Below are 17952 nucleotides of genomic sequence, written 5' to 3'. Positions count from 1 at the left end.
ATGATCACAGCAATGCAACCATGGAAGCTCTACTTTGATGCTTCATATAGTAGGCATGGCTTAGGGGCAGGCATTCTATTTATCACACCTCAAGGTGACAACATCCCGAAGTATTACAGGCTAACTTTTCCATGTACAAACAAAATAGCAGAATATGAGGCCTTGATCACAAGACTCAAACTAGCTATTCAATAGAAATTGAAAGAGCTATAGATATATGGTGACTCCCAACTGGTCATCCAACAAGTCACAAATGAATATCAGACCAAGGATGATAAACTCATGTCATACAAACAAATGGTGGAAAGTTTAAAGGTGTCATTTACAACTATCACCTTTGAGAAGATACCCAGAGATTAGAATTGAGTTGTTGACACTATGGATACCATTGCATCTCTCATAGATCTTCCACATAATTCCACATGTTACAAGTTCTTGGTAGAATAGCTTTGGATTCCCGCTTATTATATCCCCAAATTCGAGATGATATGTCACCTTGTTGGTTCTGAATCCCCATCGTATGGTGAGTTCTACACCTATGTCCATGATCACACACTTCCTCCTAACCAATTGAATAACCAATGCAAAACCTTCATTCGCCAAATCGCTCGATATACTATCATTGCTGAAACCCTATACCGATGTAGTCTTGATGGTACTCTCCTTTGATGTTTGGAATAGGATGAGACAACAAAATCCTTGGAAGAGGTACATGAAGGAATTTGTGGGACATAAGCAAGTGGTCCTTCCTTAGAAAAGAAGATCATGTGTGCAGGATACTATTGGCCGTCAATGAAAAAAGACTCCTACTATTTTGTCAGAAAATGCAAGAAATGCCTAGTTCATGGAGACCTAATACATGCACCAGCACAGGAATTGCAACCAATCACATCACCATGGGCCTTTTTTTCAATGGGAACTTGACCTTGTAGGTAAAATTCATCCATCTTCATCCAACAGCCATAAATTCATTATTACCGCCACCAAATACTTCACAAAGTGGATCGAAGTTATTCCACTTACCCAAGTCACCAACAAGCAGATCACCTCATTCATCCTTAATTACATCATCTGTCAGTATGGTGTACCCATGTCTATCATCACAGATAATGGGCTTCCTTTCAAAAATCAAGACATCTGTGAGCTTTGGGAAGTTTCAAATCCAACACCATTTTTACACTCCCTATTACCCATAAGGAAATTGTCAGGATGAAGCATCAAACAAGAACATATTAAGAATCCTCAAGAAGACAGTCAATGATGTCGGCCGTGATTGGCACATTCAATTAAATCCAACACTATGGGCGTATCAAACTAGCATTCAAACCCCTACAGGTGCAACTCCCTACTCACTGGTCTATGGTGTAGAATCCATCCTTCCTATTGAGGTCAAGATACCATGTCTACGGGTTTCCTTACATAATATGATAGATGATGAAGCATACTGAGTCTCCTATCTTCAAGAATTGGAACTACTTGATGAAAGGCGACAAGCTGCATACAACCATCTCAAGGCCTATCAGCAGCGCATAAGTAGAAGCTATAATTACCAGGTTAAACCTCGTACATTTAAGGTACGTGATCTTGTTCTTAGAGAGAATCATCGTAACCAACCAAATAGAGAACATCAAGGAAATTTTGAATCAAACTAGTTGGGTCCATATGTTATCATTGTTGTATTTGGGTCTGGGGCATATCACTTGGCCACTTCAAAAGGAGAACCGCTCACAGATCTGATCAACAACATGCACCTCAAACGGTTCCATACATAAGTTTTATAGAGAATATAACTCCAATACATATTAGAAAGAACACCAGAAACATTCAGATAAAAGTCCTGAAGAAAATATAAAAAAATCAAAATAGTAAAGAAAAATCATGCATCCAAATGGTGAACAACCACTTTAGTGGCACCTTGGGTAAGTACGATGGTAAAAATATAGCAAACAAGCGCCACTAATAAAGGCTATAGCTCCATTGTCTTTTAGACTTGTTGTGATCACATTTATTGCATCCACTCATCCATCAGTCAAAACCATGGCTTGTTATTGATCAGCAATCAAGGATAGTACTTCATGTGTCTTGCATCCCACTTTTTTTCATAGTCATGTCTAAACTAGTGGCAATGCCCTTAACCTATTGATAGAAGTGGATTCTGCATTACTAGTGATTCATTGAGTTCTTCATTCAAAACTGTCTCACAAAATCCAAAAAAATTTAAAACTGTCTCACAAAACCTAAAACATTCACAAACAACTCACAAAATCCAAAAACATCATAAAAATGATGAATAAATGATGAACAGTTAGTACCAAACCGGTACTGAGAGGGAGGGGCGAATCAGTACAGGCAAAAAAGTAGCTTTTCCTTTAAACTGGTTTGACTGAAAGCTCTGCACTTGACTGGCAAGTAATAACACCGGTCTAAACCAGATTGCTGCTGATTAAACACAGTAAGAATGTGAAAAACATAAACCGGTAACTCTTAACTTTCCACACAATCTAACATCTTATTTCCACTTCACCCATATGCATACACTAGTGATACATCAATAGAAATGTAAAGACTTACTGGTTCAACATGCTTTGCCGCTTGACAGAAAATAACAAAGCATCACGTGAAAAAGCATCACACATAACACACACATTTTTTTCATGTGGAAACCCAACTAGGAAAAACCACAGTGGGGATGAATACCCACAAGCTATTCTTTGAACGCTTTTGAAGTCCGCTTTGTTAGGAACCTAGTCTGGTTAGAGACTTTTACAATAGGTTCTGTTAGGAACCGATCCTGCTAGGGATCACCCAGTTAAGGGATGGCTAAAATAGCCGGTTAAGGGTTAAACCCTATGAAAGGTTACCTTGTTAGAGGATTTCAAGAACTCAAAGATTTTGAGTCACCCTGTTAAAGGATTTACAACAAGCTGGTTAAAGCTATCCTGTTAAGGGATTTTCCAACTATTGAAATGGTTAGAGGTGAATAGGTATTACAATGATATGGTAACAACACTTCATTTCCAATGCAAATCTGCTTTAGTTCCTTCCTTTTGCAATCACACTCTGCAGGTATCTATTCTCTTATCTAGTCTGGCAAGAATCACTCTGCACTTAGATACACACACAACATTTTCCAACAACATCAACCTTATAGGAAACAGATAGGTCGGTAGCATAAACCCTAAACCCTAAACATTTTGGTTAAGCAATTCATTTGGTTTGATCCTAACCGTTGAACATATTGCATTGATTACAACAGTTTTGAACAGATCTCAAGATGTTCTCCATCATTCATTCTTCACCGCTTCTTGGAGGCTGATAACCCATCACGCGTTCTCCACCGTTTATAGAGACTTCACATATTCCCAAGGTAGATAGGATCAATCTCCTTCATGCAAGATCCTTCACGCGCACAAGGCTGACATGGCAACACAATTTGTTCTTCATTACAATGCTAACTCATCACATGATGTCATCAGTTGAATCAAATAGGCTTGGAAAACTTCAATTGGAAACCTTGAAGCTAAGACTACCAACTAGTAGTCATACCATATGAAAAGCTTGATACAAAACATCCCATATACCGGTTCACATTCCAACATACTGGTTCACTTGGACAGACATACTGCTTCACTTTTTCACATATACTGGTTCACTACATCATACCAATTCTCTTGCCAGTTGCTTACTTCAATATACCTGTTCACTCTTCAGCATATTGACATCAATGACAACATACAATATAATCATGTCATCATACTGGTTCATATGCCAATAATCTCCCCCTTTGGCATTGATGGCAATATACAAGGATATCTCTCTGCTTCACATCTTTTCCCCAAATTTGCAGATATCTTCTCTCAATCACATCTTCTCCCCCTTTGATAACAATGCCAAAGTGGAGCCACAAGCTTTCTTGTTCCACTATGCTGCTCCCCTTGAGGAGTAGCGTCCTTCAACACATCAATCCTGAAAAAGATTTGACACTACAATACCTGACTAATGTGGAGCACATACCTTCAGTTCACCTCTTGAAGGGGCAGCACCCCTAATTCACCTCTTAAATAGGTAAAGGTAGCCTTCGGTAGAGGCTTGGTGAATATGTCTGCTAACTGCTCCTTACTAGAAACATGTTCCAATACAATCTCTTTGTTCTGAACCTTTTCCCTTAGGAAATGATACTTAAGCTCAAAGTTCTTGGTTCTAGAATGTAAAAATAGATTCTTAGAGATGTTAATCACACTTGTGTTGTCACAAAATATAGTTACCAGTTCAGATACAGGAACTTTGAAGCCATTTAATACATGCTTCATCCAGATTGTCTGGGTACAGTTCATAAATGCTGCAACATACTCCGCTTCTGCTGTAGACTGAGAGATACAACTTTGCTTCTTACTCATCCATGAGACTAGTATACCACCAAGAAAGAATGCACCACCGGTTGTGCTCTTACGTTTGTCCACATTACTAGCCCGGTCAACATTTGTAAACACTTTCAGGTTGAAATCATTACTGTATGGATACCATAATCCATAGTCAATAGTTCCCTTCAGATATCTTAGAATCCGCTTGATTGCTACCAAGTGGGATTCTCTTGGACTTTTCTGGAACCGTACAGTAATGCCCACTGCATGTGCAATGTCTAGTCTGCTATGTACTACATAGTGCAATTTACCAATCATTGATCGGTATTCTTTCTCATTTACCAACATTGAGTCATCCTCCTTTGATAATTTACAATCAGTCACCATTAGTGTACCAACCAATTTGTTGTCTTCCATGCCAAAGGTCTTCAACACCTCTTTGACATACTTGGACTAAGTAATAAAGATACCATCTTTCATTTGTTGGATCTATAGTCCAATGAAGAACCTAATCTCCCCTATAAGTGACATCTCAAATTCCTTCTTCATCTCATCTGCAAAGTCATGAATCATCTTGTCATCTCCACCAAAAATTATGTCATCAACAAATACTTCACAGATCAAAATTTGATCTCCTTCTAATTTCAAGTAGATATTACTATCTTCACTTGTTCTTTCAAATCCAATCTTCAGAAGATGGGAGTGCAAGCATTCATACCATGCTCTAGGTGCCTGCTTTAGTCCATACAAGGCTTTATGTATCCTACACACCATGTCACTATCTTCTGATAGGGAAAACCCATTTGGTTTCTCTATATACACCTCCTCTTCTAGTATTCCATTCGGGAATACAGATTTTACATCTATTTGATATACTTTGAATCCCTTGAATGCTGCATATGCAAGAAGCATATGAACTCCTTCCAATCTGGCTACTAGAGAAAAGGTTTCTCCATAGTCTTCTCCTTCTTCTTGAGCATATCCTTTGCACACCAGTCTAGCTTTGTTTCTTATCACAGTGCCATCTTCATTCAACTTATTTCTAAAAACCCATTTGGTTCCTATGACATTTTTTATGCTCAGGTCAGGGCACTAAAGACCTTGTACCATTCTTTTCTATCTGGTCAAGTTCCTCTTCCATTTCCTTGATCCATTCTTCATCTTTATGTGCCTCTTTGAATGTTTTAGGCTCAAATTCAGAGATCATGCAAGAGTTTTCTCTGACCTTTCTTCTTGTAAGAATTCGTGCATCCTTGTCTCCTATGATATGCTCTGGATCATGATTTAGCTTTACATACCTAGGAATGATCTTAGTTGTTTCCTCTTGCTTTTCTTCTTCATCCTCATCTTCATCGACATCAACATCTACTGATGTAGGACACTGTTACTAGTGCTAGGCTATTTTGCAACTGGTTCCCAGAAGGTTGCTATCGGTTCATCTCCTACGTGCTCACTACTAGTTTCCTCAAATTTATAAGAGGTTTCATCAATTCTAACATTGATGCTTTCAACAATTCTCTGAGTCCTATTGTTGAAACATTTGAGAGCTTTACTCTTGGTGGAATACCCTAGGAATATTCCCTCATCACATTTTGCATCAAACTTACTCTGGTGTTCACTCCTCTTGATATAACATTTTCTACCAAACACTCTAAAGTATCTTACCACTGGTGTCTTACCAGTCCAATACTCATAAGGAGTCTTATCCTTACCTTTCTTGATGAGTATGCGGTTCATTGTGTAGACTGTAGTGCTCACTGCTTCTCTCCAAAAGGTGTGAGCAACCATCCCTTGGATCAACATAGTTCTAGCTACTTCAACCATAGTCTGGTTGTTCATCTCTGCTAGGCCAGTCTGCTATGCAGTCCGGGGGGGCAGACAGTTGCCTCTTGATGCCATTCTCTTCATAGTATTTGTTGAATTCACTGGAAGTGAATTCTCCTCCTTGATCAGTTCTTAAGCACTTAATCCTCTTATCGCTTTCTTTTTCAACCAGTGCTCTGAAGGCTTTGAAATTTCCAAAAGATTTAGATTTGTCCTTCAAGAGTGTGGCCCATATCATCTTTGAGTAATCATCAATAAGGATCATAAAATATATATCTCCCTGCACACTCCTAGTTTTCATAGGACCACACAAATTAGTATGCAACAAGATCAAGTAAATTGTCTGCAGTGAAAGATTTACCTTTGAAGGTTGAGGAAGACATTTTCCCCAGTTGACACTCTCTGCACAAAGGATTTTCCAGTTTACTCAGCACAGGCAATCCTCTAACTGCCTTGATCTTACTGGCCTTCACAATGTTATCAAAGTTTTCATGGAAGAGTCTCCTATGCCATATCCAGCTATCATGAACTTTAGCCATAAGACATGTACTGATATTTGCTTTCAGCTGAAATAGGTTACCTTTGGTCTGCATACTGATGGCCATCAGTTCACCATTCTTTCCTTTGATTTTGCACACTCCATTTTTGAATTCCAGAGTGAGTCAACTATCATTCAGCTAGGCAACATTCAAAAGGTTGTTTCTAAGACCTTCTACCCAATACACATTGTCAGCACTTCTTTTTCCATTCAGAGAGATGGACCCTTAGCCTTTTACCATACATGGTGCATCATTACCAAAATGAACCACACCACAATCATACTCTTCCAGAGATAGAAACTTACTCCAGTCACTAGTCATATGGTGAGAACGGCCACTATCAATAATCCACTCATTGGAATTATCAAAGTGGGAGACAAGAGCCTTCTTGTCTGACACATCTTCCTTGACTTCTACAAACACAATATCTTCATCTTCTGATTCCTCATCAATGACACCTTCATCAACTACTACAAAATAGTTTCTTCGGTTTCCTCCTTTGAACTTGAACTTCTCCAGTTTGTCCTTGTTACCACCATTAGGACAGTTTACAGCCATGTGTCCTATCCTATTGCAAGAAAAGAATTTCAAGGGGATCTTACCTCTGTATTTATCGGTTCCCTTGGGAAGTCTCTTGGCAAGAAGAGCTTCAAATTCTATCAAGATCTCCTCATCATACATTCCTCTACTTTGTCTTGGTTCACCACTGGTACTAGCTGCTTTGCCTTTTCTAGATGGTGCAATAGATGCTCTGAAGGTTGATTCAGTCTTCTGAATACTGCCATCATAGTTATTTAGCTCATAAACTATTAACTTTGCAATGATGGAGTCCAGAGATACCATTGTCTTGTCTACAGACCTCAACTCGTGAATAGCAACAACCCTTATTGCATAGACTGGTAATGACGATCTCAAAACTTTGCTAACAATAGTGGAATCTTCCATTTTACCACTTGCACTCTTGATATCTCCAACAACAGTTTTGATTCTTATTCCATTTTGTTGAATGGTCTCTCCTTCAACCATCCATATGTCTTCAAACTTTTCCCTAAGGCTTTCTTCCTTAGCTTGATTCACATGCTCAGCACCGCCATAGATATTCTCAAGGGCATCCCATACTCCTTTGGGATTCTCTTTATCCTGGACATCAATAAACTCAATGTTAGATAAACTGCTAATTAGGGCTTCCATGACTTGCCCATTCTCCTGAATCTCTCTCTTTCGATCATCAATGAGAGTACCGGTAGGGATAACATAAGCATTCTTAACATAGCTCTAGTGTTGAGCACCCATTCTTCTGATGTATATCTTCATTCTGTCCTTCCATATTTTAAATTTGTCTCTGTTGAACTTTGGACCTTCCCTCTTCATCATTAGAGTAGGATCTTTACCTCAAGTGGTTAAGCTTACAACACAAAGGACCTGGAAGATGCTCTGATACCAATTGATGAATAAATGATGAACAGTTAGTACCAAACCGGTACTGAGAGGGGGGGGGTGAATCAGTATAGGCAAAAAAGTCACTTTTCCTTTAAACCGGTTTGACTGAAATCTCTGCACTTGACTGGCAAGAAATAACACTGATCTAAACAAGATTACTACTAGTTAAACACAGTAAGAATGTGAAATACATAAACCGGTAACTCTTAACTTTCAACACAATTTAACATCTTATTTCCACTTCACCCATATGCATACACTAGTGATACATCAACAGAAATGTAAAGACTTACTGGTTCAACATGCTTTGCCACTTGATAGGAAATAACAAAGCATCACATGAAAAAGCATCACACATAACACACATTTTTTTCACTTTGAAACCCAACTAGGAAAAACCACGGTGGGAATGAATACCCACAAGTTGTTCTTTGAACCCTTTTGAAGTCTGCTCTGTTAGGAGCCTAGTCCAATTAGAGACTTTTACAATAGGTTCTGTTAGGAACCGATCCTGCTAGGGATCACCTGGTTAAGGGATGGCTAAAATACCTGGTTAAGGGTTAAACCCTGTGAAAGGTTACCTTGTTAGAGGATTTCAAGAACTCAAAGACTTTGAGTCACCCTGTTAAAGGATTTACAGTAAGCTGGTTAAAGCTACCCTATTAAGGGATTTTCCAACTATTGAAGTGGCTAGAGGTCAATAGGTATTACAATGATATGGTAACAACACTTCATTGCCAATGCAGATCTGCTTTAGTTCCTTCCTTCTGCAATCACACTCTGCAAGTATCTATTCTCTTATCTGGTTTGACACGAATCATGTATCTCTGCACTTAGATACACACACAACATTTGCCAACAACCTCAACATGAAGAAAAACATCGACCTTATAGGAAACAGATAGGTTGGTAGCATAAACCCTAAACCCTAAACATTTTGGTTAAGCAATTCAATCGATTCAATCCTAAGGGTTGAACATATTGCATTGATTACAACAGTTTTGAACAGATCTCAAGACATTCTCCATCATTCGTTCTTCACCGTTTCTTGGAGGCTGATAACCCATCACGTGTTCTCCACTGTTTATAGAGACTTCGCATATTCTCGAGGTAGATAGGATCAATCTTTTTCATGCAAGATCCTTCACGTGCACAAGGCTTACGTGGCAACACAATTTATTCTTCATTACAATGCTAACTCATCACACGATGTCATCGGTTGAATCACACAGGCTTGGAAGACTTCAACCAGAAAGCCTAAAGCTAGGACTACCAACCAGTAGTCATACCATATGAAAAGCTTGATACAAAACATTCCATATATCGGTTCACATTCCAACATACTGGTTCACTTGGATAGACATACCGCTTCACTTTTTCACATATATCGATTCACTACATCATACCGGTTCTCTTGCCAGTTGCTTACTTCAATATACTGGTTCACTCTTCAGCATATTGACATCAATGACAACATACAATATCATCATGTCATCATACTAGTTCACATGCCAACAAAAACATCAAAAATCAACCAAAAACATGGCAACACATAATATTTGTTTTACATACACATCGCAGCAGATATAAAACAAAATTTTTTGAAACAATGACCACTTATCAAATCAACCAAACGATCAACACAGGTACAAAACTATCTTAACAAGGATGCATCCTTCCTTACCAAAACAAAGACAACATAACATTTTCTTTGACAAGAAAATTTTGTTTAAGCTATCAAGTACTTGGTCAAATTGATAAAGTTATTTATTCCTTTATATCAGGTTCCTACGCTACTCCAAGATATCCACAAGTGATTATAGTATCTGGGATGGTTCCTGCGTATTATTTGTTTATCTTCTGTGAATTATTCCAATGAAGTTCTGGGGCATGTACTAATGGTGTCTACATGGGAAGTTCACTAAGCTATGTGATCTTATGCAAAATCTAGTCATAGATCACTATGGCTTACTGACTACAACGTATACCTCGACCATATGAGCATGAACCATTATGGAGGATCCATATTCTTTATCTATGTTGCTTGCTTATAGGTACAATGCTCCAAACTTGGTTCCTATTGCCTCGTCCAAGATTGATACTACCATTGCTCAATGATGAACAAAATAAAGCACTATGGATCGTCATTTGATCTCATCTATTTATATTGCATTTCGTTGCATATCGCCCATCCATTTGATCATTCATTATACATGTTTATGGTTTTGTATGCAAGTGTGAACAAGATTAAAAATATGAAAAGTTATTTAATATGAATTGGTCTTGGATACAATCATGACGGAGTTCTCTGATACATCATCAGTGCATCATACAATTTCTCACCAACTTACATTCATCTATCATAAATGCATGATATCATCATTCCATTACATTTAGTTGCATTTAAATGCATCTAGTTCATTATCATTTACTTACATATAGGTTCCTTACGTCCATTTTAGATATTCATTTAAGTGCATTTAATATCATTTAGTTACATTCATTATCACTTACTTATATTAGCATCTTTACATCCTTTCATCATTGCAAATAAAGGCATTTAAATTCATTTGTATAAATTTCTCATCATCTCATTTATTACCATTATTTAGCCATTAACGTACATTCATTTAGTTATCTACGTACAGGGAGATGTCTTTTAAATCATTCAAAATCATTCATCATCATTTAAGTTTATTTACAATACATTCATCTAGATTCATTTTAGTTGCATTCATTTGCATTTGCCTATCTATTAGTCAAGTACATTCATCTATCCATTCAGTATATCCTTATACTTATTCATTTTATTCTCATCTTTAAAAGTTTCATCTAGATTCATTAAAAGATGCATTCATTATCCTTTTAATTACATTAAGGTACAGTTATTCATTATCCCTTAGTTGCATTTATTTACATTATCATTTCACTTAGTCATGTTTTACGTCATCATAACATAAACATTTGTCTCAACATTTGTTTATTCATTTTACAAGTGCAGTCATTTAAGATCATCACATAAACATTTGAATCACCATTTGTTTATCCATTTTTGCATTCATTTTTAACCATCTATACACATTTACATAAACCATTCAATTCATTACATTTCACCATATCAAACAAAGTTGCATATCATCATTTTACCAACATAAACATAAGTACTATCTATCTCATAGTCAACATCATCCATTCATCATTTTGCATACATCATCATCATGGCATTACATACACAAAGTATTACAACAACACATCATACATATATTAACCTGCATCCACATGTTAGCATCACATTCATAAACATGCATAGAAACATCATAAAATCATCATCACATGCATATAGAAATCATCTCATCATCATATACATCTAACAAGTAAAAACATCCATCTAAGAATAAATCATAAATCATCATCCTGCATAAACCCATACATATCATCAACATGCATATCATCACAAAATATGGGATCTCCTCATATATCACATCATACATCATCTTGCAAAAACATACATGTATCAGAGTACAATGATGTCAAAAATATCGGCTACCAAGAGCCATCCAATTCACAGTCCAAAATGACAAAGTAATAAAATACATAAATTTCTCTCAAATGGCACTCTGGCTAGATGTTGCACCCTCATCATCGCCTACTCCACCACTACCCCCTGCACCACCCACACTATCTTGCCGTGGAGGACCCATCACACCACCATTGCTTTGCATCCTCTGAGACCGCTCTGATCTCACCCAACGCATCTGTGAATAACTCAGTGCCCGCTGACTGGATGGCACCGCCTGCTAATATAAACCTTGCCAATAGTCAACCTCTCCACCTGCCCATTGTAGCTCCCTCGCCAATGAATCAGTTCACAGACCATGTCCTTATACTCCTTTCAAGGCCTGAACTCTCTCTTGCAGCTGGATCATCCTATAAACTACATCATCTCTCTCTTGCAGCACTACAGTAAACTCTAACTCCCATGCAAACAGTTGAACATCTCTAGTTGCAACTGTGTGAGCTTGAATTTCATCCTTAGAATATTACCTATAATAAGTTAGTTTCACAAAAAATAATGGAAATGCATAGAGGAAATCCAAAATCCACCAATGAAACTACATGAAATACATATTAAAATAAAACATTATTTTACCTTCATGACTTATGTCTCATTGTGTCCTAACTCCACTGTTTCTGGTTGCAGATGGTGTGCTCTCAGACAATGCACTATTGGCTTCCAAGATGGCATATGAAGAATGGACTGATAACTTGTAGTTAACTGATAGTATGATATGCAAAGCTACATGATTATGTTAAAATGATTATGCTAAATGATACTATATGATAATTGCTATTGCTATTTGCTTCAAAAAAACACGAATGCATAAGATTGACTTGAAGACTATTTTTGAAGACTAACTTCCTCTCAACTGAAGCTCTTGATTTTATAGACCTTGAGAGGATTAGATGATGTGGCTCAGATCAACGGTCATGATCAGATCTACAGATTTGAATGGCTATGAGCAAAGGTGAAGGTTGAGAGAAAGGGGGAAGGAGAAGACAAGTGTCACTCATCTCACCTTGATTGGGTTGCTGACTGAGAGAATCTAGGGATGGTTGGAGGAAATTTAGGCATGAGAGGATAAGTGGACTCAAGTCCTTCCTAAGATGTAGGGGGTGTTTGGAGAGAATATAGAAAATGGTTATGAAATATGTGTATGTACACAATTTCATTAAATTTGGAAGTTGAGGATAAATCATGAATTAATATTTAAGAAATATTAATTTCCTTAGCCACATGTTTGATGAGTTGGCAAAGGGAAGATGAAGTGGAGATGGAGGGTGAGTTGGAAAAGACATTAAATAATTTAAGAATTATTTAATATTTAAGACTATAGGATAGGAGAATAACTTTTAAATATTAGATATTTAATTGTTTGGAGGAGATAATTAAACATTAGATATTTAATTAACTTGGTTAGAAAGATAATTAAATACTAGATATTTAATTAATTAGAAGAATAGGATAAATGAATTAACTAATAAAATATTAATTAATAGAAAGATATGAAAAATGAATTAAATTAATTAATCTTTTCGATTTAACTATTTAATAGACGAATAATTATTAAATAAATATAAAATATTTATTTAATTGTTCATAGTCAATTTTTAGGTGTATACATTTTGCCCCTCTTTGAAATGATGTGAAGACACATTGTTTCAAAGATTAAATCAAGTCTCGAAAATGCTTGATAGAAATTGAAAATCCAGATTGTGTGCCCCCTCAGGAGATTGATAGTGAAATTGTCAAAAATTCTAGTTTGAACAATTAATCTCATGATAATTGATAAAAATTTAGTCAATTAAATTCATTTGGAAAAAATAAATTAAATTGCCACATTGAAATTAATTATTCTTCAAATAGTAAATATAAAATTAACCTAGGCTAATTTTAACTTCATTATTATCCTTGTCAGCTTTGGAGAGAATATTTCTTGCTAAGGTGGCGAAATGGTGATTCCAGTGGAGAACCATCGATTTGAGCATGTGCGATGATATCAGCTACCTATCGAGTATGGTTATCCAGTATGTTTCCTATTCCGAGCTTTGTTTTCAAGTTTTCGTTCAAAATTTTATGTTTTGGATGCTCTTTTTGAATTTTTGAAATTTTTTCGATTTTTTTGACTTTAAATTAGCACATTTGCAATTTTATTTAGTGCTTATACAATTTTGGTTAGCGCAAATGCTTGATTTAGCGCTTTTGCATAGAATGTTAGTGCTTATGAAATTTTGGTTAGCGCAAATGCTTGATTTAGCGCTTTTGCATAGAATGTTAGCACTTTTGTTAGATTTGTTAGCGCAAATGCATATTGTAGTGCTTTTGTTAGATTTGTTAGCGCAAATGCATAGAATGGTAGCGCTTTTGCGTGGAATAGCGCATATGCATTGTTGTTTACCGCATATGGTTGATAGAATAGTGTTTTTGCTTAGAATAGCGCATATGCTCAATAGATCAGCGTTTTTGCTTAAATTTGAGATTTTTGATAAGTGCAAAAGCTAAAAATCACTTTGATGAGTAGATTTAACGTGTTTAATACATAGGGATAATGAAAATAAGGGCTTGATTTGTATGATTGCATGATTGATAGATTGATAGGTAGCTTTGATTAGCTTGATTTGGATCGTTTGATAGATAGCTTTGATTAGCGTGATTTGATAGATTAGATAGATTTGATAGATAGCTTTGATTAGTGTGATTTGATAGATAGCTTTGATTAGCGTGATTTGATCAATTTAGTAGTTCTAAGAAACCGATTTAGTTTCTGATGTAAGAGCTTAGCTGAGTTTTTGAGTAAACTCAATGATTGATAGTAAACCATGATAGGTTTAAAATGATTTGATAGCTTAAGTTGCATCAGTTTGATTTGATTGATTGATTTGTATTGGTCAATTGATTCAGTTTGATTTGATTGATTGAGTTGATTGGTCAATTGATTCAGTTTGATTTGATTGATTGATTTCTCTTGAAAAAAAAAAAAATAGGAGAAACTTGTTGTTTAGTGTCGGGAGAAATTACCGGCCATACGTCATTTAGTTCCAAAGTTGTCCCAGGCTGAGATTAGACATATAGATGCCTGTGGTTTACACCATTTATTATATATGTCAGATATTACGCATAATAGAGGATTGTTGACTACCTTGGCCGAGAGATGGCACAGCGAGCATAACACTTTCCATCTGTCGACGGGTGAGATTAGCATTACTCTTGAGGATGTCTACAGGATTCTGCATATCCCGATGACTGGTGAGCTAGTGCAGTATGATTATCAAGATCGAGTTGGGACGGACGCTTGTAGAGTTGTGTTTGCTGATGAGAGCATCGATAGAGGAGAGATCCGATGGGTAGATATGGTGATGTACTACGAGACTCTTCTTGTTATTATAGCTGGTTTGATTGGAGGATTCATATGTCCTGATAGGTGATCATGAGGTTTTTCTATTGGATGGGGTGAGGTTCTTCTGAGCATGATGCAGCATCAGACGCGATATGCTTGGTGTGTTTGCATGTTGGCACATTTATATCATGATCTTCACTAGGTTGTGTATGATGAGAGTGCTAGTTTATCGACAGGATGCACTTTATTACAGATCTGGTGTTGGGAGCATATTACTATTACACGACCTATTCATCACAGAGTTCATGGAGAGAGGCATCCATATGTTTATTTTTATGCAAGTGTTGTTACTCAACCCAAGATGGGTAAGATGGAGTATTGGCATTGGGTTCTTGATTCTTTGGATAGCATCACTTGGAGACCATATGTTGATCGTGAGCCATGGATGGATGATGCACAAACATTACCATTTATCTTGCAGAGTAGATATCTCATTGGTCGTGCACCCTTCATTGTTGAGCGACAGTTGATTGGTCGGATTTTGAGATAGTTTGGTATTATTCAGCCTATGCCGACTGGTGTGATGATATATGCGCAGTGATACAAAGATAGGCAAGATTGGGGACCATATTTATAATTTGAGATTGCTCGTGCAGAGTTTGTTGCTACTCCGAGAGTGGCATATGATATGAGATTGCACATTCTTGATCCTGGGGTTATGGCAGAGTATGCTCAGTATTTATTAGTGCATCCATTTCCTCAGATTACGGATCCAGCAGATCCTCCTCCTAGCTTAGGAGATGATGATGATGATTCAGATGATCCTATTATCAAGAGACAGAGACATAGATGAGAGCTTAGAGCTGCTCATGAGGCTGGGAGAGGTGGAGATGATGATGGGGATGGAGGTGGTGGTGCTGGACCTAGATGGAGAGGACATCGATTGAGAGTCCGTGGAGGACCATTTGGACTAGCTAGCAGGGTTGAGAGACCTCATCCTATGGGTGGGAGAGATGGTAGATGGATTGAGAGGGATACTGGTAGGGTAGGGATGAGATCACCTAAAGGATTGCCATTGAGAGGAGGGAGGGTGATTGGATTAGATGGGGGTTGAGGGAGAGGTATTGATCTTGGACAAATTCAGCCAGATCCTAGACTTATTGCAGCTCATGGTGGTGATGATGAGGATCCTAAGGATCATGTTCCCTTGATTAGATGATGGGTTTAGAGAGTTACTTGGACTAAGATTCCAGCAGTTGGATAGGTTGGTGGTGAGAGGATTGAGATTGATGCACCACAGCAGGATATACCAAAGCAGGTTGCACCGGTGCAGGATATGCCAGATGTAGTTATATCAGAGCATGATGTGCTAGGGCATGATAATATTGATAGTCTGAGAGCACAGATTGATCAGCTTCGAGCACAGATATAGACTCTTATGAATGAGAGAGATGCAATTGTTAGGAGACAATAGGATACTCAGGGTTTTCTGGATCGTATTCAGTAGGTTGGATCAGGTACTCTCTCAGCGGATACTGTTAGAGCATTATTTTGAGTTGGGAAGGAGACTACCCACTGGCGATGATGATATGAGGAGGTAGTTGCAAAGAGCCTGAGAACAGGTAGTTATAAGACTACCGTGTTGATGGATACTAGCAGTGGTGGGGTCATGGGACCTCCTTAGAGGAGTGGTGAGCATGGGAGATAGGCATCTGGAGGATCTTCTCACCCACAGCCACAGAGACGGACAGAGTCAGGTGGTAGTGGTATAGGACAGCTGTGACTTGATTTGGAGCATTTGTATTTTTTATTGTTTTATGATGATCTATATGCAGACATGTACTCTATATGATGATGTTGTTTTATATGCATGTTACTTTATATGATGATCTATATGCGTATAGGCTTTGATTTTATAGATGCAATGAGTAGATAGATAATGATATGATGATAATGACTTACATGATGCAAATGATAAATGTTTTTGGTTTTTATGTTTTAGATATCCTGGATGCAAATGAAAATGATTACTTAACTTAAATGATACAAATGCAAATGATCTATATGAAAATACAAATGAATGATTGATTTATGCTTACGATGATGTACATGCAAATGATCTATCTGAAATGTTTCTTTTGAAATTTTATGCATGCAACTAAATGATAAATGGAATAATGATGATATACTCTATTTGATGATTTATAGGCTTTTCTCATGAATGATTGATTGGTTTTGTGATGTATATGTTATACTTATAATGATTATGAATCTAAGTGAAAAAGATGCAACTAAATAATCTTTATGAAATGATAATATAGATAATAATGATGATATGATGAATGAGATGCACTTAATTGAATGCAAACTAAACACAAATGATTTATATACAACTAAATGAAATGGATAATGATTAAAGATGATTCTAAAAATGAATGCACCTATATTGATCAAATGCAAATTGTTTTTGTTTGTCCAAGTATACTCAATCTTTATTTATGATCATTGATCTGTTAATGAAATGATATGCTTATAATGCAGCCTCATAATGCAACTTATAAATTAATGCTTATAATCTAAAATCATCTAACTAAAAATTATACTGCCATTCTTCATATGCGATCTTGTAACAATGCTTGATTTCATCATTGAGCTTAAATGTTGTAAGAAAATACAAGCAACTTGACATAAAGATTCAAGATGACCTGAGTATTGCTTACATGGATTTTGATATAGCAATTTAATACAAGCAACTTGATATAATGGATCAAGCTATCCTGAGTATTGCTTGCAGAATAGACAAGGATTATCTCTTTTCTTGCATGACTTGGAACGTCCTCCTTGACCTTTTGTCGATCATATCCTGAGACAAGTTCATACCATAGTAAGAGA

At 36.8% G+C, this 17952-nt stretch overlaps 1 protein-coding gene across 1 annotated transcript in view; it reads left to right on the top strand.

Moving 5' to 3' along the window:
* LOC131857285 (small ribosomal subunit protein uS4c-like) overlaps nt 1–16492 on the top strand; it is a 164923-nt gene extending 148431 nt beyond the window's left edge. Inside the window, exon 2 of the mRNA XM_059209557.1 lies at nt 16325–16492. Within this exon, the coding sequence (XP_059065540.1) occupies nt 16325–16492 (168 nt within the window). The remainder of the gene's footprint in view (nt 1–16324) is intronic.
* Nucleotides 16493–17952: the final 1460 nt, after the last annotated feature.

The sequence above is a fragment of the Cryptomeria japonica genome, chromosome 1 (assembly GCF_030272615.1).
Source record: "Cryptomeria japonica chromosome 1, Sugi_1.0, whole genome shotgun sequence".
In the NCBI taxonomy this organism is placed as follows: Eukaryota; Viridiplantae; Streptophyta; class Pinopsida; order Cupressales; family Cupressaceae; genus Cryptomeria; species Cryptomeria japonica.
Note: the sequence above shows the minus strand (reverse complement) of the source record. Positions and strands in the feature narration are given on the sequence as shown.